The sequence below is a fragment of the Hyla sarda genome, chromosome 1, assembly GCF_029499605.1.
Source record: "Hyla sarda isolate aHylSar1 chromosome 1, aHylSar1.hap1, whole genome shotgun sequence".
NCBI classification, from domain to species: domain Eukaryota; kingdom Metazoa; phylum Chordata; class Amphibia; order Anura; family Hylidae; genus Hyla; species Hyla sarda.
The window spans coordinates 512,129,931-512,154,913 of NC_079189.1; the positions used below are offsets into that span (position 1 = coordinate 512,129,931).

Sequence of the window (24,983 nt, forward strand, 5' to 3'; positions counted from 1 at the left end):
GTTTGCAGTCCCTACAGGCATAATAGGTGACCAGGGGGGGTTCAGTTCTGGGCTCGGACATAGCGCAAGCAATATAAAAATGAAGCAGTCTTACACAGAGTCTGTGTCCCTCCTGAAGAGTAAAGCAGGGTGTGTGAGGAAAAAGTACAGTCCTCTATTCATGTGAGAAAGACAGCCGGAAGGAGGGGGGAGAGGAGCAGGGAGGCTAGACCAATGCGCCGGAAGGGGCCGGATTAACCGTTGGAGAGCCCCCTTTGGTCAGAAATGCTCCCTGAAGCACGTAAATGGCGCTGATAGGAAGGCATAATGCTCACAATGCGCACATTAATGCGCGATAGGACCCGAAGCCCTGCCAGCATAAAGTGGGCATAGCTAAGGTCTGGGAGCTCCGTGCATTGCAGACAGCATGTAAAGGCCTTTTAATGCCGGTAACGTACCGGGAGTGAGGCCGGAGAAGGCAGGGGACTGCTGGGCTAGCGCGAAGTGAGCTGCCGACAGTAAGTGAACTCCTGTGCTTCGGTCGCATTAATAGAGATGCGGCCGGAGCGAAATATCAGCGCATGCGCAAAGAAGTAAGTGCCAGTAAAAAGTATATAATGATATAAATTAACAGTGAAAAAACCCTATCCAGCACCACATAGCGTCCCCACATACAAGATGGCAAACCAAACAGGAGGTCTCCAGAGGTTGAGAATGCTGAAACCTGTAGAAAAAAGGGGGAATACTCACCTTTTGTCTATAGGAGACCTCATGAAGTCTTCAGTCAGCTTTTAGTCACCTCCATCATGCCGGGATGAGACAGCGAGACGAGCAGGGAGACCTGGACCCAAAGGTACAACCCCAGGTGCTGACCGGTGGCGAGAAGGGGTTAACAGTACAAGACTTGATGTATGTGCCCCTACTTCGCAAATGGGGAAACAGTGAACGCTATGTTCCTGAGACCATACCTGAAAAGAGAAAAATAAAGGGAGAGAAAAATTTAACTAAACATCCCTAAACTGAAAAATAACAAAATAAGTGACCAGGTCTGGAGACCTCCAGACCAAGCGTCTGCCTCCTACAGACACTAAGCTAAAACTGATTAGCTCAGGTGCCAGTAGGCGTGTATATCCAGCTGGGAGAGACAGACTTTTCTTGTTGCCATAGTGTCAAGCCTCCTAGTGACAGCAGCATATTCCCAAGGTCTGTGTCCCCCAATGGAGCCGATAGAGAAAAGGGACACATTATTCAGCGATATAGTAGGATAGAGAAAACAGGATAATAACACTGATGCTTTATGCCCTATTGTGACTGGTATTGGATCCTTGTGCGAGAGACAGGGAGATTGGGTTGACTCTTACCATTAGTGAGGGTTACACCTACTTACTTAAAGGTCAGCAAACATTTAATGAAAATAATTAACAATATGGAATGGGTAGAAGAATACTTGTGGGCTACTTGTGATGTTTTATCTCTGTATTCCTCCACACCATAGAAGTAGAATCTGAGAGCTTTGTCTTGACATTTGTATGCACATTGTATTTACTCCCCTAATCCGAAGGAATCATAAACATGATTTTTTTGGGAAGATATCTTATATATATTTTTTGGTGCTGATATCTAGATAATCCTGTGATGGTATGGAGCGATTCAAATAAGGATTTATTAAAGTTTGTGGAACTTATTAACAACAATAATAAAAATCTTTCGTTTACAGCTACTTTTTCAAAAGAAAAAAATTACATTTTTGGACATTATTCGCTGTGCTAACAAAAAACTTAATTAAAAATACTACAAAGTAATTGTATGTTCTTTATAGAAAGGAAACTGCAGGTAATTCTAAATTACAAGCTACATCATTCTATTCACAACATATGGAGAAGTCTGGATACAGAGGAACTGCTCTGATTATGTAACCCTTGAGTAAGTATCAGTTGCACTCTTTAACAAACTTGGAAAAAGAGGATATAGTGAAGGTAATCTAACAGAGGCACATCACACAACACTTAAATATACAGTAGAACTAAAAAAAAACAAAAAAAACATAAAAATAAGTCATCTCAAACTGATTTTGTTGCTGCATACAGCAGACAATGTTCTGCTGTTAAAACAATTATAAATATGTTACAAGGTGCTGTGATAGATGGTGTACAAATTGTCCTCAGGCGAGACCCATCTCTAGGATCAATTCTTTCCCCAAGCCTATTTATAGAAGGTAAGAAACCAATAAATCCAACATGTTTAAATTGTCCAGGAAATGTGGACTCAGAAAATGTATTACATGCAGCCACATACGAGTTTTCAATAATTTGCAGCCTGAAGCACAGGAAAGTATTTCTAAAATAAAAGCTATATTAACTGTAATACTACATCTGTAGTTTATATGGCAGCCTGCACCTTATATCAATGTCAGTATTTGGACTGAAAGTCAAATGCATTGAAAACAGGGATAAGGAGACATATTTCAGATGTGAACAGTGCCCAATGTAATGTGTCCACTCTTTCCAAACATTTCTGTGATTTTCATGATGAGGATGTTTCATCACTATGTCTGAATGATATTTAAAGGGTGGGGAAAAACATTAGAGATGGGGATCCCAAACGGAAACTATTAAACCCAGAATCGTACTGGATATTTGTTCTTGATATGAGACAACTTAAGGGTATGAATCTGAGATAAGATTTAAAGGGGTTATCCACCATAAATTGATTTTAGCACTTACCTGCCAGACAGTAATGGACATGCTTAGGAAGAATCTGTGCTTGTGTTTAGGTTAAATGGCTATATTTTGAGATTACCATAAAGCTGTGGCTTTTTGTTAACTCTGTATTTCCTGTTGAAGTTTTCTCTTTTACTACAAATCCCATAATTCCACTATTCTCCCTCCTACACATCTTCCAACCCACCCATTGAACCACAAACAAGCTGAATTCCATGTAAAAGACCAGTGATTTTTAACCAGGGTGCCTCCAGCTGTTGCAAATTCCCTGTGGTCACTCCACCCATTGAAGCAGAACATGCTCCCTGTCATCACCTGACTAGTGAGGACGTGTCTCGGTCGCTCTGCATCCTGGGAATACCTGAGACAGGAGTAATTTTGTATGCTGTTAAAAATTAACATCCAGAGTAAAGATCACATAAGAATGCAAGCCCAGCCATCAGAGACAGGTACAGACACTATATTATGAACTACACTAACTTTACAGCCACTGTAGCATAGTCAAATAAAAAAAATTCCAGGAATACCCATTTAATACTCACTTATTGGTAATGTTCTGATTGTACATTAATATGGATATTATGAGTTGCCTGTAAAGGTTTTGGATGTCAACACTTTATTATTCTTACATGTAGATTACCCATATCTGTATTGTTTTTCATGTCTTTTAAGTATTTGTGAACTAGCATGATGTCACTTACACGCAACTATTATTGTATGTGTTCGTTATGCCATGACTAAGGATCCTGCATGATCGTTGTATAGGGATCTTGGATGATAGGCGTTATTATACTGTATCCTACTATATAACCGAATAAATGGTATTATTACATCATTTGTGCTGGACATAACTTATTTTGGAGTCCGTACTATATGGTATAGAAAGGTATCTAATGTAAATGATGAAAATTTCTAGAAACAAAATACCAAAGTACTAGTGTATTTATATGCATCATGAAAGTTCAAGTATCTCCCACTCTAACAGACTACTGATTGCCTGTCATGTTACATTATATTTCTCTTGCAGAATCATTAATCTCCTTCTTTCATGTAAAAAAAAAATTGGCTGCGATGGGGCAAAAGTATAGTTCTGAGTTCCCCAAACTTTATATATTGATGAAACCAGCTCTATGACCATCCATTCACCAAAGTTAATACCAATACTCAAGGGCGCACCTATAGTATTTGGCATATGGATGCAATATTTGGAAGGCACAAACACACACAGAAATGATATACAGATTAATATTCCCCAATTAAGTAGCCATATAGCAGTAGATTCCATAAAAGACTTACACGCAATGTTGTTCTATTTCTCTTTTGTTCTCCAAACCTCCATGACAATTTCTTTCAGCTATGTCTCCCACCCCAGTAGCTAATGACCCTCCCTCCCCTGCATTAACCAGATAGCTCCCCAGTATGCAGTTATCCCTCCTAGTTTTTTTTTATATTCAGTCATAATTAAAAAAAATTGGTAGAAGTCGGATATCTACTTATTTTACGGTTTACCTACCAAGCATTGTGGGGTAAAGGTCTACAAGAGACACAATATTTGATACCCTCTTTCCATGTTGAATGTTGGGTCCCATTATTAGAAGTGGTACATGAGAGCTTCCTTCGTACATGCTCATCTTATAAAATTGCCTATGTTCCATTGCAAGCTCCCCATGGTCCGATGTAAACAAAACATATGTTGTATTTAGCAATCCAGTATCTGATAAGGCTGAAAGGATTTCACCTAACAAAGACAAAAATGATCAGATTTTTAAGCCATTCATGAAGATATTTGAAGTATTGTGTGTGTACTTTACAAAGACATTTCTTACACAGTTACATCATATAGCTATAATGAATTAATGTATCATCATAATGTACAGCACCTATAAAATGTATTCATCCCTTTTGGGTTTATTTGATATTCTATTGTGTAAAATATGAAGCATTAGATTTATATTTTGAAAATGATTAAAGGGGTACTTTGGTGGAAAACAATAATTTTTTTAAAATCAACTGTTGCCAGAAAGGTAAACAGATTTGTAAATTACTTCTATTTAACCCCTTAGGGACTAAGCCCAATTTCACCTGGGGTACTCCGACCACGACATCTTATCCCCTATCCAAAGGATAGGGGATAAGATGTCAGATTGCGGGGGTCCCGCTGTCATTACTGCACAGAGTAAACTTGCTCTGTGCGGAATGACAGGCGATACAGGGGCCGGAGCATCCTGACATCACGGCTCCGCCCCTCGTGATGTCATGGCCCGCTCCCCTTAATACAAGTCTATGGGAGGGGGCGTGGTGTCCGTCACGCCCCCTCCCATAGACTTGTATTGAGGGGGTGGGCCGTGACTTCACGAGGGGGCCCTGTATCGCTGGTCATTATGCACAGAGCGAGTTTGCTCTGTGCAGGAATGACAGTGGGGTGCTGCAGCCGAGATCCTGGGGGTCCCCAACGGTGGGACACCTGCGATATGACATCTTATCCCCTATCCATTGGATAGGGGATAAGATGTCCTGGGGCGGATTACTCCTTTAAGGACTCAGCCCTTTTTTGCAATTCTGACCACTGTTACTTTAAGCATTAACCCCTTAAGGACCAAGCCCATTTTCACGTTAAGAACCAGGCCAATTTTATTTTTGCGTTTTCCTTTTTTCCTCCTTGCCTTCTAAAATCCATAACTCTTTAAGATTTCCATCTACAGACCCATAAAAGGGCTTGTTTTTTGCATGACCAATTGTACTTTGCAATGAAACCTCTCATTTTACCATAAAATGTATGGCAAACCCCCCCAAAAAAATTTTTAGGGAGGAGATTTAAATGAAAACCACAATTTTGCATATTTTGGAGGGTTTTGTTTTCACACTGTATAATTTACGGTAAAAATGACATGTGTTTTTTATTCTGTGGGTCAAAACTGTTAAAATGATACCCATGGCTAGATACTTTTATATTTTTGTACCGCTTAAAAAAAATCTAAAACTTTTTGTACAAAATCAGTAATCTAAAATCGCCCTATTTTGATCACCTATAACTTTTTCATTTTTCCGTATATAGGGCGGTATGAGGGCTCATTTTTTGTGCCGTCATCTGTAATTTTTATCGATACCACATTTGCATATATAAAACTTTTATATAATTTTTATAAATGTTTTGGGGAATAAAAATGTGACAAAAAGCAGGATTTTTGGACTTTTTTTTATCTTTTACGTTTATGCCGTTCACGGTACGGGATCATTAACATTATATTTTGATAGTTTGAAAATTTACGCATGTGGCGATACCAAATATGTTTATAAAAAAAAAGTTTTACGCTTTTTGGGGGTAAAATGGGAAAAACTGACAATTTTCATTTTTATTGGGGGAGGGGATTTTTCACTTTTTTTTACTTTTTATTTTTACATTTTTCAACTATTTTTTTTACACTTTTTTTATTTCCCCATAGATGACTATCTATAGCAATCATTTGATTGCTAATAATGTTCAGTGCTATGCATAGGACACAGCACTGATCAGTATTATCGGCTATCTCCTGCTTTGGTCTGCTCGATCTCAGACCAGAGCAGGAGACGCCGGGAGACGGACGGAGGCAGGTGAGGGGACATCCGTTTGTCATTACAGATGAACAGATTGCCATAGCAGCGCTGAGGGCGTTCCGATCATCAATTTTAACATGCGCATTGTCGCAGATGTCGTGATCTGTACTGATCACAGCATCTGAGGGGTTAATGGTGAACATCCATGCGATCGGGGATGTCGGTCATTACAGGCGGGTCCCCGGCTGCTGATAGCAGCAAGAACCTGCCGTGTATGACACGAGCACCGATCCGATGCTCGTGGTCATACACAGGATGTAAATGTGCGTCCTGGTGCGCAAAGTACCGTCAAACCAGGACGTACATTTACGTCCATGGTCGTTAAGGGGTTAATAACTCTGGGATGCTTTTACTTTTCATTCTGATTCCGAGACTGTTTTTTCGTTACATATTCTACTGTCACGATGCCGGCTGGCAGGAGGTGGATCCTCTGTGCCAGAGAGGGATGGCGAGGACCGTGCTAGTGGACCGGTTCTAAGACACTACTGGTTTTCACCAGAGCCCGCCGCAAAGCGGGATGGTCTTGCTGCGGCGGTAGTGACCAGGTCGTATCCACTAGCAACGGCTCACCTCTCTGGCTGCTGAAGATAGGCGCGGTACAAGGGAGTAGACAGAAGCAAGGTCGGACGTAGCAGAAGGTCGGGGCAGGCAGCAAGGATCGTAGTCAGGGGCAACGGCAGGAGGTCTGGAACACAGGCTAGGAACACACAAGGAACGCTTTCACTGGCACGATGGCAACAAGATCCGGCAAGGAAGTGCAGGGGAAGTGAGGTGATATAGGGAAGTGCACAGGTGAAGACACTAATTGGAATCACTGCGCCAATCAGCGGCGCAGTGGCCCTTTAAATCGCAAAGACCCGTCGCGCGCGCGCCCTAGGGAGCGGGGCCGCGCGCGCCGGGACAGGAGCGAGGGAGAGCGAGTCAGGTACGGGAGCCGGGGTGCGTATCGCGAGCGGGCGCTACCCGCATCGCGAATCGCATCCCGGCTGGAAGCAGAATCGCAGCGCCCCGGGTCAGTGGACCTGACCGGAGCGCTGCAGCGGGGAGAGTGTAGCGAGCGCTCCGGGGAGGAGCGGGGACCCGGAGCGCTCGGCGTAACAGTACCCCCCCCCTTGGGTCTCCCCCTCTTCTTAGAGCCTGAGAACCTGAGGAGCAGACTTTTGTCTAGGATGTTGTCCTCAGGTTCCCAGGATCTCTCTTCAGGACCACAACCCTCCCAGTCCACTAAAAAAAAAGTTTTCCCTCTGACCTTTTTAGAAGCTAAGATCTCTTTGACAGAGAAGATGTCCGAGGAGCCAGAAACAGGAGTGGGAGGAACAGATTTGGGAGAAAAACGGTTGAGGATGAGTGGTTTAAGAAGAGAAACGTGAAAGGCATTAGGGATACGAAGAGAAGGAGGAAGAAGAAGTTTGTAAGAGACAGGATTAATTTGACACAAAATTTTGAAAGGACCAAGATAGCGTGGTCCCAACTTGTAGCTAGGGACACGGAAGCGGACATATTTAGCGGAGAGCCATACCTTGTCTCCAGGGGAAAAAACGGGAGGAGCTCTTCTTTTCTTATCCGCGAATTTCTTCATGCGTGATGAAGCCTGTAAGAGAGAATTTTGGGTCTCTCTCCATATGATGGAAAGGTCACGAGAAATTTCATCCACAGCGGGCAGACCAGAGGGCAAGGGGGTAGGGAGGGGGGGAAGAGGGTGACGGCCGTACACCACAAAAAATGGGGATTTGGAGGAAGATTCAGAGACTCTGAAGTTATACGAGAATTCGGCCCATGGAAGGAGATCTGCCCAGTCATCCTGGCGGGAGGAAACAAAATGTCGCAAATAATCACCCAAGACCTGGTTAATTCTTTCTACTTGTCCATTGGACTGGGGATGATATGCAGAAGAAAAATTTAATTTAATCTTGAGTTGTTTACAGAGAGCCCTCCAGAATTTAGACACGAATTGTACGCCTCTATCCGAGACGATCTGCGTAGGCAACCCGTGAAGACGAAAAATGTGTACAAAAAATTGTTTAGCCAACTGAGGCGCTGAAGGAAGACCAGGAAGAGGGATGAAATGTGCCATTTTGGAGAATCGATCAACGACCACCCAAATAACAGTGTTACCACGGGAAGGGGGTAAATCAGTAATAAAATCCATACCAATCAGAGACCAAGGCTGTTCGGGGACAGGCAGGGGATGAAGAAAACCAGCGGGCTTCTGGCGAGGAGTCTTATCCCGGGCACAGATAGTGCAGGCTCGCACAAAGTCCACAACATCCGTCTCCAGAGTCGGCCACCAATAGAAGCGGGAGATGAGTTGCACAGATTTCTTGATGCCCACATGACCTGCGAGATGGGAGGAGTGACCCCATTTGAGGATTCCGAGGCGTTGGCGTGGAGAAACAAAGGTCTTTCCTGGAGGAGTCTGCCTGATGGAGGCTGGAGAAGTGGAGATCAGGCAGTCAGGTGGAATGATGTGTTGCGGAGAGAGTTCAACTTCTGAGGCATCCGAGGAACGAGAGAGAGCATCGGCCCTAATGTTCTTATCGGCAGGACGAAAGTGAATCTCAAAATTAAATCGGGCAAAGAACAGAGACCACCGGGCCTGGCGAGGATTCAGCCGTTGGGCAGACTGGAGGTAGGAGAGGTTCTTGTGGTCGGTGTAAATAATAACTGGAAATCTTGATCCCTCCAGCAGATGCCTCCATTCCTCAAGTGCTAATTTAATGGCTAGAAGCTCTCGATCCCCGATGGAGTAGTTCCTCTCCGCCGGAGAGAAGGTCCTAGAAAAAAAACCACAAGTGACAGCATGCCCGGAAGAATTTTTTTGTAGAAGAACAGCTCCAGCTCCCACTGAGGAGGCATCAACCTCCAATAGGAAGGGTTTGGAAGGGTCAGGTCTGGAGAGCACGGGAGCCGAAGAAAAGGCAGACTTGAGTCGTTTAAAGGCGTCTTCCGCTTGAGGAGGCCAAGACTTGGGATCGGCATTTTTTTTGGTTAAAGCCACGATAGGAGCCACAACGGTAGAAAAATGTGGAATAAATTGCCTGTAATAATTGGCGAACCCCAAAAAGCGTTGGATAGCACGGAGTCCGGAGGGGCGTGGCCAATCTAAGACGGCAGAGAGTTTGTCTGGATCCATTTGTAGTCCCTGGCCAGAGACCAAATATCCTAGAAAAGGAAGAGATTGGCATTCAAACAGACATTTCTCAATTTTGGCATAGAGTTGGTTGTCACGAAGTCTCTGAAGAACCATACGGACATGCTGGCGGTGTTCTTCTAGATTGGCAGAAAAAATTAGGATATCGTCCAGATATACAACAACACAGGAGTATAACAGATCACGAAAAATTTCATTAACAAAGTCTTGGAAGACAGCAGGGGCGTTGCACAGGCCAAAGGGCATGACCAGATACTCAAAGTGTCCATCTCTGGTGTTAAATGCCGTTTTCCACTCATCCCCCTCTCTGATGCGGATGAGGTTATAGGCACCTCTTAAGTCCAGTTTAGTAAAGATGTGGGCACCTTGGAGGCGATCAAAGAGTTCAGAGATGAGGGGTAGGGGGTAGCGGTTCTTAACCGTGATTTTATTAAGACCGCGGTAGTCAATGCAAGGACGTAGGGAGCCATCTTTTTTGGAGACAAAGAAAAATCCGGCTCCGGCAGGAGAGGAGGATTTACGGATAAAGCCCTTTTTTAAATTTTCCTGGACGTATTCAGACATGGCAAGAGTCTCTGGGGCAGAGAGAGGATAAATTCTGCCCCGGGGTGGAGTAGTGCCCGGGAGGAGGTCGATAGGACAATCATAAGGCCTGTGAGGAGGTAGAGTCTCAGCTTGTTTTTTGCAGAAAACATCCGCGAAGTCCATATAGGCCTTAGGGAGACCGGTTACTGGAGGAACCACAGAGTCACGGCAAGGGTTACTGGGAACCGGTTTTAGACAGTCCTTGGAACAAGAGGGCCCCCAACTCTTGATCTCCCCAGTGGACCAATCCAGGGTTGGGGAATGAAGTTGAAGCCAGGGAAGTCCAAGGAGAATTTCCGAGGTGCAATTGGGAAGGACCAAAAGTTCAATTCTCTCGTGATGAGATCCGATGCTCATTAGAAGGGGCTCCGTGCGGAAACGTATAGTACAGTCCAATCTTTCATTGTTTACACAATTGATGTAAAGGGGTCTGGCGAGACTGGTCACTGGGATGTTGAACCTGTTGACGAGAGAGGCCAAAATAAAATTTCCTGCAGATCCAGAGTCCAAGAAGGCCACGGTAGAGAAGGAGAAGGCAGAGGCAGACATCCGCACAGGCACAGTAAGACGTGGAGAAGCAGAGTAGACATCAAGGACTGTCTCACCTTTGTGCGGAGTCAGCGTACGTCTTTCCAGGCGGGGAGGACGGATAGGACAATCCCTCAGGAAGTGTTCGGTACTAGCACAGTACAGGCAGAGGTTCTCCATGCGGCGTCGTGTCCTCTCTTGTGGTGTCAGGCGAGACCGGTCGACCTGCATAGCCTCCACGGCGGGAGGCACAGGAATGGATTGCAGGGGACCAGAGGAGAGAGGAGCCGAGGAGAAGAAACGCCTCGTGCGAACAGAGTCCATATCTTGGCGGAGCTCCTGACGCCTTTCGGAAAAACGCATGTCAATGCGAGTGGCTAGGTGAATGAGTTCATGTAGATTAGCAGGAATTTCTCGTGCGGCCAGAACATCTTTAATGTTGCTGGATAGGCCTTTTTTAAAGGTCGTGCAGAGGGCCTCATTATTCCAGGATAATTCTGAAGCAAGAGTACGGAATTGTACGGCATACTCGCCAACGGAAGAATTACCCTGGACCAGGTTCAACAGGGCAGTCTCAGCAGAAGAGGCTCGGGCAGGTTCCTCAAAGACACTTCGGATTTCCGAGAAGAAGGAGTGTACGGAGGCAGTGACGGGGTCATTGCGGTCCCAGAGCGGTGTGGCCCAAGACAGGGCTTTTCCAGACAGAAGGCTGACTACGAAAGCCACCTTAGACCTTTCAGTGGGAAACAGGTCCGACATCATCTCCAGATGCAGGGAACATTGGGAAAGAAAGCCACGGCAAAACTTAGAGTCCCCATCAAATTTATCCGGCAAGGATAGGCGTAGACCAGGAGCGGCCACTCGCTGCGGAGGAGGTGCAGGAGCTGGCGGAGGAGATGACTGCTGAAGCTGTGGTAGTAACTGCTGTAGCATAACGGTCAGTTGAGACAGCTGTTGGCCTTGTTGCGCTATCTGTTGTGACTGCTGGGCGACCACCGTGGTAAGGTCAGCGACAACTGGCAGAGGAACTTCAGCGGGATCCATGGCCGGATCTACTGTCACGATGCCGGCTGGCAGGAGGTGGATCCTCTGTGCCAGAGAGGGATGGCGAGGACCGTGCTAGTGGACCGGTTCTAAGACACTACTGGTTTTCACCAGAGCCCGCCGCAAAGCGGGATGGTCTTGCTGCGGCGGTAGTGACCAGGTCGTATCCACTAGCAACGGCTCACCTCTCTGGCTGCTGAAGATAGGCGCGGTACAAGGGAGTAGACAGAAGCAAGGTCGGACGTAGCAGAAGGTCGGGGCAGGCAGCAAGGATCGTAGTCAGGGGCAACGGCAGGAGGTCTGGAACACAGGCTAGGAACACACAAGGAACGCTTTCACTGGCACGATGGCAACAAGATCCGGCAAGGAAGTGCAGGGGAAGTGAGGTGATATAGGGAAGTGCACAGGTGAAGACACTAATTGGAATCACTGCGCCAATCAGCGGCGCAGTGGCCCTTTAAATCGCAAAGACCCGGCGCGCGCGCGCCCTAGGGAGCGGGGCCGCGCGCGCCGGGACAGGAGCGAGGGAGAGCGAGTCAGGTACGGGAGCCGGGGTGCGTATCGCGAGCGGGCGCTACCCGCATCGCGAATCGCATCCCGGCTGGAAGCAGAATCGCAGCGCCCCGGGTCAGTGGACCTGACCGGAGCGCTGCAGCGGGGAGAGTGTAGCGAGCGCTCCGGGGAGGAGCGGGGACCCGGAGCGCTCGGCGTAACATCTACTTTATGTTAGTGGTAAATTTTCAGCGATACTTGCATCATTTCTTGGTGAAAAAATTCTAAAATTTTATGAAAATTTTGCAAATGAACATCCCAAATAAATGTTATATATTGATTCACATATACAATATGTCTACTTTATGTTGGCATCATGAAGTTTGTATGTTTTTACTTTTTGGAGACATTAGAGGGCTTCACAGTATTGCAGCAATTTTCCAACTTTTCATGAAAATTTCAATATCAGAATTTTTCAGGGACCAGTTCAGATTTGAAGTGGACTTGAAGTGCCTTCATATTAGAAATACCCCATAAATTATCATATTAGAAAACTGAAATTTGCAATTTCTCAGATAACAAATACATTACCAGTTGTGTTAGAAATGCAGTAATAATGCGTTAACCCCTTAAAGACAATGGACGTACTCCTACGCCCCCGTTTCCGAGTCCTTAAGGACCGAGGACATAGTAGTACGTCCTGTCCATTCCCGGCCCCCCGCCGCTAGCCGGAGGGGAGCCGGTGCCCGATGCCTGCTGAAATCGTTCAGCAGGCGTCGCGGAATATCGCCCAGGGGGGTCATTATGCCCCCCCCCCCCCCATGTCGGCGATGGCCGCAGATCGCTGGACAATTCAGTCCAGCGATCTGCGGCGATTCCGGGTCAATCGGGTCTCCAGTGACCCGGTGACCCGGAATTACTGGCTGATCGGGGCCGTCAGAGACGGCCCCAAACAGCCATTGCCTGCAGGGGTGAGGTGGCACTGGTCCCACCTCACGATCGCCCTGATTCGTCGGCCAGATTCCCGGCCGACCAATCAGGGCGTCTGCTGCGGGTGTCACTCCCGCACCCGCTCCTCTTCCGGAGGACGTGAGCGGGTGCGGGACGTGCACCCCGGGTGCTGGGGACCCCGATCCCCGGCGTTAATGTTGGGATCGGGGCCCCAGGAGCGACGGCGGCGGCGGGACTGACCTGCGCGGCGTCGATCAGCAGCAGCAGGAGGTGAGTGACAGCCTCCTGCTGTTGCTTAGCAACAGCTCCCAGCACGCAAAAAGGGCATGCTGGGAGCTGTAGTTATGCCACAGGAGGAGGCAGACCACCACAACTCCCAGCATTCCCTTATGGGCATGCTGGGACTTATGGTTTTGCAACAGCTGGAGGCACATTCTTTCTATGGAAAAGTGTACCTTCAACTGTTGTATAACTACAACTCCCAGCTTGCACAATCAGCTAAAGTGCATGCTGGGAGTTGTAGTGGTGCATCTGGTGGTTGCATAACTACAACTCCCAGCATGCCCGTTGGCTGTCGGTGACTGCTGAGAGTTGTAGTTTTGCAACAGCTGAAGGCACACTGAGTTAAGTAGCAAACCAGTGTGTCTCCAGCTGTTGCATAACTACAATCCCCAGCATCCCCAGCCAAAGTAGTATGCCTCCCGCTGTTGCATGACTACAACACCCAGCATGCCCTTCCGCTGTCCGTACATGCTGGGGGTTGTAGCTTTTGCAACAGCTGAAGGCACACTGGTTGCAAAACACTGTTACCAAACTCTGTGTTTCACAACCAGTGTGCCTCCAGCTGTTGCAAAACTACAACTCCCAGCATGCACTGATAGACCGTACATGCTGGGAGTTGTAGTTTTGCAACAGCTGGATGTTTCTCCCCCCCCCCCCCCCAATGTGAACGTACAGGGTACACTCACATGGGCGGAGGATTACAGTAAGTATTCGGCTGCAAGTTTGAGCTGCGGCAAATTTTCTGCCGCAGCTCAAACTGCCAGCGAGAAACTACTGTGAACCCCCGCCCGTGCGACTGTACCCTAAAAATACTACACTAACACAAAATAAAAAGTAAAAAACACTACATATACACATACCCCTACACAGCCCCCCTCCCCAATAAAAATGAAAAACATCTGGTACGCCACTGTTTCCAAAATGGAGCCTCCAGCTGTTGCAAAACAACTACTCCCAGTATTACCAGACAGCCACTGACTGTCCAGGCATGCTGGGACTTTTACAACAGCTGGAGGCACCCTGTTTGGGAATCACTGGCGTAGAATACCCCTATGTCCACCCCTATGCAAGTCCCTAATTTAGGCCTCAAATACACATGGCGCTCTCACTTTGGAGCCCTGTCGTATTTCAAGGCAACAGTTTAGGGTCACATATGGGGTATCACCGTACTCGGGAGAAATTGCGTTACAAATTTTGGGGGGGTATTTTCTGCTATTACCCTTTTTAAAAATGTAAAATTTTTGGGAAACCAAGCATTTTAGGTAAAAAATTTTAATTTTTTTTTAACATATGCAAAAGTTGTGAATCACCTGTGTGGTATTAAGGTTCACATTACCCCTTGTTACATTCCCCGAGGGGTCTAGTTTTCAAAATGGTATGCCATGTGTTTTTTTTTTTTTTTTTGCTGTTCTGGCACCATAGGGGCTTCCTAAATGCGGCATGCCCCCAGAGCAAAATTTGCTTTCAAAAAGCCAAATGGGACTCCTTCTCTTCTGAGACCTGTAGTGCGCCAGCAGAGCACTTCTCACCCCCATATGGGGTGTTTTCTGAATCGGGAGAAATTAGGCTTCAAATTTTGGGGGGAATTTTCTGCTATTACCCTTTTAAAAAATGTTAAAAATGTGGGAAACCAAGCATTTTAGGTAAAAAAAAATGTTTTTTTCTTTTACATATGCAAAAGTCGTGAAACACCTGTAGGGTATTAAGGTTCACTTTACCCCTTGTTACGTTCCCCGAGGGGTCTAGTTTCCAAAGTGGTATGCCATGTGGTTTTTTTTTGTTGTCCTGGCACCATAGGGGCTTCCTAAAGGTGACATGCCCCCCAAAAACCATTTGTCGCTCCTTCCCTTCTGAGCCCTCTACTGCTCCCGCCGAACAATTAACATAGACATATGAGGTATGTCCTTACTCGAGAGAAATTGGGTTTCAAATACAAGTAAAAATTTTCTCCTTTCTACCAATTGCAAAAATAAAAAAATTGGGTCTACAAGAACATGCGAGTGTAAAAAATGAAGATTGTGAATTTTCTCCTTCACTTTGCTGCTATTCCTGTGAAACACTTAAAGGGTTAAAATGCTGACTGAATGTAATTTTGAATACTTTGTGGGGTGCAGTTTTTATAATGGGGTCATTTGTGGGGTATTTCTAAGATGAAGACCCTTCAAATCCACTTCAAACCTGAACTAGTCCATGAAAAATAGCGAGTTTGAAAATTTTGTGAAAAATTGGAAAATTGCTGCTGAACTTTGAAGCCCACTGGTGTCTTCCGAAAGTAAAAACTCATAAATTTTATGATGCACACATAAAGTAGACATATTGTATATGTGAACCCAAAAATGTTTTATTTTGAATATCCATTTTCCTTACAAGCAGAGAGCTTCAAAGTTAGAAAAATGCTAAATTTTCATTTTTTTCATCAAATTTTGGGATTTTTCACCAAGAAAGGATGCAAGTTACCATAAAATTTTACCACTAAGTTAAAGTAGAATATGTCACGAAAAAACAATCTCAGAATCAGAATGATAACTAAAAGCATTCCAGAGTTATTAATGTTTAAAGTGACAGTGGTCAGAATTGCAAAAAACGCTCTGGTCCTTAAGGTGTAAAATGGCCTGGTCCTTAAGGGGTTAATCTGTAAACCCTACTAGCTTACTAGATTTCTATCTTAAATTCCCAGTCGTTTAGTTATCCATTGGTTGCCATTGGCCCAATCCTGTAAGTGATTGAAAAACAGGTTAACCCCTTAACGACGCAGGACGTATATTTACGTCCTGCGCCGGCTCCCGCGATATGAAGCAGGATCGCGCCGCGATCCCGCATCTTATCGCGTCGGTCCCGGCGCTAATCAACGGCCGGGACCCGCGGCTAATACCACACATCGCCGATCGCGGCGATGTGCGGTATTAACCCTTTAGAAGCGGCGGTCAAAGCTGACCGCCGCTTCTAAAGTGAAAGTGAAAGTGACCCGGCTGCTCAGTCGGGCTGTTCGGGACCGCCGCGGTGAAATCGCGGCGTCCCGAACAGCTGATCGGACACCGGGAGGGCTCTTACCTGCCTCCCCGGTGTCCGATCGACGAATGACTGCTCCGTGCCTGAGATCCAGGCAGGAGCAGTCAAGCGCCGATAATGCTGATCACAGGCGTGTTAATGCACGCCAGTGATCAGCATTAGAGATCAGTGTGTGCAGTGTTATAGGTCCCTATGGGACCTATAACACTGCAAAAAAAATGTAAAAAAAAAGTGTTAATAAAGGTCATTTAACCCCTTCCCTAATAAAAGTTTGAATCACCCCCCTTTTCCCATAAAAAAAATAAAACAGTGTAAAAAAAATAAAAAATAAACATATGTGGTATCGCCGCGTGCGTAAATGTCCGAACTATAAAAATATATCATTAATTAAGCCGTACGGTCAATGGCGTACGCGCACAAAAATTCCAAAGTCCAAAAAAGCGTATTTTGGTCACTTTTTATATCATTAAAAAATGAATAAAAAGTGATCAAAAAGTCCGATCAAAACAAAAATCATACCGATAAAAACTTCAGATCACGGCGCAAAAAATTAGTCCTCATACCACCCCATACGTGGAAAAATAAAAAAGTTATAGGGGTCAGAAGATGACATTTTTAAACGTATAAATTTTCCTGCATGTAGTTATGATTTTTTCCAGAAGTGCGACAAAATCAAACCTATATAAGTACCGTATCATTTTAACCGTATGGACCTACAGAATAATGATAAGGTGTAATTTTTACCGAAATATGCACTGCGTAGAAACGAAAGCCCCCAAAAGTTACAAAATGGCGTTTTTTTTTCGATTTTGTCGCACAATGATTTTTTTTTCCATTTTGCTGTGCATTTTTGGGGTAAAATGACTAATGTCACTGCAAAGTAGAATTGGCGACGCAAAAAATAAGCCATAATATGGATTTTTAGGTGTAAAATTGAAAGGGTTATGATTTTTAAAAGGTAAGGAGGAAAAAACGAAAGTGCAAAAACGGAAAAACCCTGAGTCCTTAAGGGGTTAAAACCTCTTCCCTTTTTTATTTTGTCATTGTGTATAAAGGTGAAGCCTATAGTGTGCCACATGTTTATGCCAATTGCACACAGGCTTAAAAAAACAACAACTGATTGGCAGATAACTGTACACCCACACATTTAATGGATCAGTGAAGCCTGTAGCTTGAATATACAAATTTTTCCTGACCATGCAAAATCCTGTGTTATTTTCTTATTATTGCTTTTGTCCTTTATTCGATTCATAACCTAGAAACTTACTGATTCCTAACTAGGGCTGCAAGTGGTTCGTCTGTACACTGTTAAAATAAAGATACGCAGACGACAAATGTAAAGAAACAGATTGTATCCATAAAGGACAGTAAGGTACAGTACTTACACATGGATTTTTATGATTAAGCATCCAATTTTTTCAATTACACAGTAGTAGATTTATTTTTTTTCTTCTGGCATTATTGTTAGTTAAAAACCTTCACTTCAGCAAGGTAATTCTATTGTATTTTATTCCAGAATAAAAAGAGATTAATAAATTATTCACAGCATACAAACATAAAGGGTTACTATAATAAAAAAATAAAAAAAACTTTTAACATATTGACCAGATATGTGAAAAGTTTTGACACCACTGGATTTCACTCCTTAGACCCACTTTGATTGCTACTTTTATGCTGGGGATGTGTGCAGGAACGCGCATCTCTCTCCCCAATTGTCAATGCAATCCAACATTTTTGCTAGTCTATGTAGTGAAAAGGCGGGATCTGCTGGCCAGCCAGTAAGTCAAGTGTAACACATACTTCCCCTGGCATAAAACTAGCTATTGCAGCGGGTCTCAGGAGTGAGACTACCTGTGATCAAAATTTTCACATGTCTCGGCAACATATCAAAAGTTTGTTTGAATGATAGTAACCCTTTAATATCACACATGTATATGAAAAGGACGAGGGGTGACTATTCAAAGTCCAGATTATCAATACAATTGCATTTGATGGACTATATGCCTTTGTACAGAAATGTTGTATACACTATAGAGTAGTCACCCAATTTTATATGGTGTAAATGTACTCATTGTACAAAGTTTATCAGGTGATAGTTTGCTGAATCCTGTTTACTATGTGTAAAGGTAAAAGGTTTTAAAAGCTACCGTATTGTAGATATGAGGCAGAATCTAATTGATGCCTGTTTGTTTCATTGGGTGGTGGATTAAAAGGATTTACTGGATATGTAACTATTTGTAAAAACAGTCTCTGTGGGTATGAAACTAGGAAAAAAATAATGATTTGTAATGGAGTAATAATCACGTTTGTTTATCTAAACAGAACTAAAACCTTATCATACGATATCTTATATTAGAACCAACATTTTCTCAAAATCCTTTCAACAGCATCTCAAGAGCAGAATGGGAATTAAGGAATTAACCACCCGTGATGAGTTTATCTATATGTCTAATGAAAGGACTCTTGTGTTTCTACTCATTCATTCTACTTCTTGTTATACCAAGTACTGATGACTCCTGCTCTGAATACTAATAAGCCCATCTAATCCAAAATTAACATATGGTGAAGTATTGGTGATTATTGGTATTCCCAACTATTCAATCCTCTATTACTTAGCACCTAGGCTACTTCTTTATTTATAGGAGTATTACTATCTTATAAAGCAATGACTTACTTAGATATACCATCAATTTCTAATTGGTGGGGGGTGCAACCTCTGGGACCTCTATCTATCATAAGAATAATCTGTTTTCCCCAGCTCCAGAGGAGCGACTCAGGGTCATTCTTAAGATTGGTGCGGTTTCCCACCAGACTCCCACTGATTATACAATTTTTTTTCTTATGGGTTTTCTATAAAACTATGAGAACAAAAAATGCGGTCCATGCACCCATGTATAAAATCAGAGGAACACAGAGGTACAGTATGAGTCTGCACAACACGGTGCATGTCCTAGATGTAAATAATTTTCAGACATATAAATACATTTAAATATTTAATTTCTCAATTTATCTAAAGAGAGACATTCATGAGTTTCTGCTGAATATGGTTTGTTTTGAGCAGGACAAGCTAAATTTGCTGTATACAAAGCATTAGAGGGAATGGTTACCGATACTTACCCATTATACCATCTGTCTCTGCACACATTGCATAATAATAAGCTCTTATATCGCAAATCTCCTGAATTGTAAAGTTGCTTGTGCAATTTTTGGTATAAGATGAATAGTAATCCACTGGATGCATAGCTCTTAACGGTAACCATTTGGGAATAGCAACGTCCTTATATGAAACCTATAATAGGTAAAGAAAAACCAAACAATAAGTTGACTATTTACTATTCACATTCCGCCATGTGCTCAGTGCAGGTGCAGCAGAAGTTTTGCTGTGTGAACGAGGCTTTAACCCCTTGGGGACGGAGCCCATTATGACCCTAAGGACAGGAGCATTTTTTGCAAATCTGGCCACTGTCACTTTAAGCATTAATAACTCTGGGATGTTTTTACTTATAAATTTGATTCCGAGATTGTTTATTCGTGACATATTCTACTTTATGGTAGTGGTAAATTTTCGTCGATACTTGCAAAATTTCTTGGTGAAAAATGAAAAATTTTGATGGAAAATTTTGCATTTTTCTAACTTTGAAGCTCTCTGCTTGTAAGGAAAATAGACATTCCAAATAAATTATATATTGATTCACATATACAATATGTCTACTTTATATTTTCATCATAAAATAGACATGTTTTTACTTTTGGAAGACATCAGAGGGCTTCAAAGTTCAGCAGCAATTTTCCAATTTTTCCCCAAAATTTCAAAATCTGAATTTTTCAGGGACCAGTTCAGTTTGAAGTGGATTTGAAGGGTCTTCATATTAGAAATACCCCACAAATGGCCCAATTATAAAAACTGCACCCCTCAAAGTATACAAAATGGCATTCAGTAAGTGTGTTAACCCTTTAGGTGTTTCACAGGAATAGCAGCAAAGTGAATGAGAAAATTCTAAATCTTCATTTTTTAAACTTGCATGTTCTTGTAGACCCAGTTTTTGAATTTTTACAAGTGATAATAGGAGAAAAAGACCCCCAAAATTTGTAACCCAATTTCTCTCGAGTAAGGAAAAACCTCATATGTGTATGTCAAGTGTTCGGCGGGCGCAGTAGTGGGCTCAGAAGGGAAGGAGCAACAATGGGATTTTGGAGAGGCCCCTGTGGTGCCAGAACATCAAAAAATACCCACATGGCATACTATTTTGGAAACTACACCCCTTAAGGAACGTAATAAGGGGTACAGTGAGCCTTAACTACCCACAGGTGTTTGATGACTTTTTGTTAAAGTTGGATGTGTAAATGAAAAAAAAAAATTTTTAACTAAAATGCAGTTTTTTCCCTAAATTTTACAATTTTACAAGGGGTAATAGGAGAAAATGACCCTCAAAATTTGTAACCCCATTTCTTATGAATATGGAAATACCCCACGTGTGGACGTCAAGTGCTCTGCTGGCGATCTACAATGCTCAGAAGAGGAGGGGCGCCATTGAGCTTTTGGAAAGGGAATTCGTTTGGAATGGTAGTCAGGGGCCATGTGCATTTACAAAGCCTCCCATGGTGCCAGAACAGTGGACCCCCCCCCCCATTTTGGAAACTATACCCCTCACAGAATTTAATAAGGGGTGCAGTGAGTATTTACACCCCATTGGCGTTTGACAGATCTTTGGAACAGTGGGATGTGCAAATGAAAAATTTAATTTTCCATTTTCACGGACCACTGTTTCAAAAATCTGTCAGACACCTGTGGGGCTTAAATGCTCACTGTACCCCTTATTAAATTCTGTGAGGGGTATAGTTTCCATAATGGGGGGGGGGGGGGTCCACTGTTCTGGCACCATGGGAGGCTTTGTAAATGCACATGGCCCCTGACTACCAAATACATTACATGAGGGATGTAGTTTCCAAAATGGGGTCACATGTAGGGGGGGGGTCCATTGTTCTGCCACTATGGGGGCTTTGTAAACACACGTGGCCTTCAATTCCGGACAAATTTTCTCTTCAAAATCCCAATGGCGCTCCTTCTCTTCTGAGCATTGTAGTTCGCCCGCAGACCACTTTACATCCACATATGGGGTATTTTCTTACTCAGAAGTAACAGGGTTACAAATTTTGGGGGGCTTTTTTTCCTTTTTTCCCTTGTGAAAATGAAAAATGTTGGGTAACACCAGCATTTTAGTGAATTTTTTTTCATTTTCCCATCCAAATTTAATGAAAATTTTTCAAACACCTGTGGGGTGTTAAGGCTCACTATACCCCTTGTCACGTTCCGTGAGGGGTGCAGTTTCCAAAATGGGGTCACATGTGGGTATTTATGTTTTTGCGTTTATGTCAAAACCGCTGTAAAATCAGCCATCCCTTTGCAAATCACCAATTTAGGCCTCAAATGTACATGGTGCACTCTCACTCCTGAGCCTTGTTGTGCGCCCATAGAGCATTTTACGCCCACATATGGGATATTTCCGTACTCAGGAGAAATTGCGTTACAAATTTTGGGGGTCTTTTTTTTCCTTTTACTGCTTGTGAAAATAAAAAGTATGGGGCAACACCAGCATGTTAGTGTAAAAAATTTAATTTTTTTACACTAACAGGCTGGTGTAGCCCCCAACTTTTCCTTTTCATAAGGGGTAAAAGGAGAAAAAGCCCCCCAAAATTTGTAGTGCAATTTCTCCCGAGTACGGAAATACTCCAAATGCGGCCCTAAACTGTTTCCTTGAAATACGACAGGGCTCCGAAATGAGAGAGCGCCATGCGCATTTGAGGACTAAATTAGGGATTGGATAGGGGTGGACATAGGGGTATTCTACGCCAGTGATTCCCAAACAGGGTGCCTCCAGCTGTTGCTAAACTCCCAGCATGCCTGCACAGTCAGGGACTGTCCAGAAATGCTGGGAGTTGTTACTTTTGCAACAACTGGAGGCACACTGGTTGGAGAACCTTCAGTTAGGTTCTGTTACCTAACTTAGTATTTTCCAACCAGTGTGCCTCCAGCTGTTGCAAAACTACAACTCCCAGCATGTACTGATCACCGAAGGGGATTCTGGGGGATATAGTTATGCAATAGCCGGAGGTACGCAACTATAACTCCCAGCATGCCGAGACAGCTGTTTGGGCATACTGGGATTTGCAGTTTTGCAACATCTGGAGGGCTACAGTTTATAGACCTCTGAACAGTGATCTCAGACTGTGGCCCTCCAGATGTTGCAAAACTACAAATCCCAGCATGCCCAGACAGCAAACAGCTGTTTGGGCATGCTAGGAGTTGTAGTTTTGCAAAATCTGGAGGGATACAGTTTAGAGACCACTATATAGTGGTCTCAAACTGTAGCCCTCCAGCTGTTGCAAAACTACATATTCCAGCATGCCCAAACAGCTGTCTGGGCATGCTGGGAGTTGTAGTTTTGCAACATCTGGAGGGCTACAGGTTAGAGACCACTGTATAGTAGTCTCAGACTGTAGCCCTCCAGATGATGCCATACAACTTACCGGCTTCCGTAGGATCCAGGGAGCCGTCCTCTTCTGCCACACAACATCGCCGATCACTGTCGCCCGCTGCCTCCGGACGGGTAAATGGATCTTCGGCGCCCAGTCCCCTTCGGTTCCCTGTTCCGATTGTGGGTGGGCAGGACGGGGAAAACGAAAGTTAATCCCACCCGCCCCCGATCTGCTATTGGTCGTCGCTTCTGACGACCAATAGCAGGGATAGGAGGGGTGGCACCCCTGCCATCTCACTCCTATCCCTTCAGGGGGATCGTAAGTGTCTTTGACAACCACGATCCCCCTTATGTTCCGGGTCACTGGGTCACCATAGACCCGTATGACCCGGAATCGGCGCAAATCGCAAGTTTGAATTCACTTGTGATTTGCGCCGATCGCCGACCCAGCGCAAATGCCCAGGGGGGGGGTCATCAGACCCCCCGTCTGATGACCCCCTGGGCATTTGCGCTGGGTGCCTGCTGATCGATATCAGCAGTCACCCCGGTCCGGTCCCCGCCCGGCACGCGGAAGGGACCGAAATTCCCACGGGCGTATGGATACGCCCTTCGTCCCCAACAGGTTAAGGATCTCTTCACACTTACAGTATTCTGCGAAGGTTTGATGCACAGATTTGATGCGCAGGATTTCAAGCTGTGTTCAGTCATTCAGTTTAAGTTGAAATCTGCAGCAGAAAATCCAGCGCATCAAAGCTGCGCATCAAATCTGCACAGAATACTGTACGTGCAAATAGACCATAATGGGGTGAAATCCATGGTAAGAATCAGAAACAGAAATTTTCTAGCTTTTGGCAGCATGTGGAAGAGAATTGTAAACTTTCAATGCTCCTGCCTGGTACAGTAATCTGCTATTTTACCTGCAAAAATCGGTAGGTCAAATTCATAGCTTTTTTTTACCCATCACTTAAAGGGGTACTCCGGGGTTAAGAAGTTAAGTTAAGAAAAATAAGTTAAGAATAATAAAAATGCCCCAAAGCCACCACAATACCTGTTTTGTGTATCGTGTAGTTATCTATGTGGTTTTGGCAGCTCCTTTGGCCCCTGATGTCTCCTAAATACATTTTGCCTTGTTTGCAACACAGATTACAACTCCCAGAAGTCAGTGCAGCTCCGTGTAATGGCTGCCAGCCAATTGCTTTCACTTTCACTCTACATGTCTTTTCTTTTACAATATCCTTTACCTAGCAATAAATCATGTTGTGCTCTGAATGGCAGCAGTCAGGGATTAGATCTACAGCAGTGTTATGTGTTGAGATGTGACTGAAAATCTTCATTGAGCTTCTCACACGGCACACAGGAAGGGGGAGGGGAGGTGTGGTTGTACAGCCAGAGCTCTAGACCAGGCAGAATCACATCTTGAAGGGAGAGGGCTAACTCTTACTGAGGAGACAAAGTGGATCTGAGAATGACGTTTTTCTCTCATTCCCTGCGTGTAAGTGACAGCTGAAAGAGGAAAACTGCTCTATATAGCTAATGAAGGATATTTATACAAATACATAGGTTGGTGAGAGGAAAAGGATGGGCTATGGGTTTAATTCCCTGGAGTACCCCTTTAGCTAGTATTCATTTTGGTTCAAATCTGCAGTTCTTCACACCAGACATTGTCCAAAGTGTACGAGCAATGCTGCTATCTCAATTAGACTCGGCAATTAAAGGGAGTTCCTCAGCATAGCAGAGCTGCTGGCTCTTACCAGACCCAGATTTGATCTGCTAGTGACTAATGTCATGACAGGGGCAGTTTTCACCTGAAACTGTGGCTATTATGGAGGCCCCAGTGAGGCAATGTTCACGCGTGGGATTTAGCGGGAATATTCTGCTTAGAAATTCCACTGCAGTAGAGTCTTATTTATTTCAATAGGATTCTGCTGCACTATGCACAAGTGCATTTCTGAGTAGTCCTAGCACTGCTGGAACAAGCAAGTGTTTGGAATGTCTGTCTGTGTTTTCCAGACATTACACACATTTTACACTGTGCGTACATAGCCTTACAGCGGAAAACTGCAAAAAAAAAAAAAATGTCTGACTGTCCCCCGTAGGGAGGGCTCAAGTCCTACAGGAACGTGTGGGAACTGAGTGCTTGCACTTTTTCCACAGCAGGAATACTGTTCCCAT

At 44.2% G+C, this 24,983-nt stretch overlaps 1 protein-coding gene across 4 annotated transcripts in view; it reads right to left on the reverse strand.

Moving 5' to 3' along the window:
- The window catches only part of ARSK (arylsulfatase family member K), a 106,772-nt gene that overhangs the window by 43,757 nt on the left and 38,032 nt on the right, over positions 1-24,983 (reverse strand). For all 4 annotated transcript variants that reach the window (XM_056537841.1, XM_056537854.1, XM_056537864.1 and 1 more), the window contains 2 exons: positions 19,453-19,624; positions 4,213-4,437 (listed from right to left, as the gene is read on the reverse strand). In XM_056537841.1, the coding sequence (XP_056393816.1) occupies positions 4,213-4,437; positions 19,453-19,624 (397 nt within the window). The remainder of the gene's footprint in view (positions 1-4,212; positions 4,438-19,452; positions 19,625-24,983) is intronic.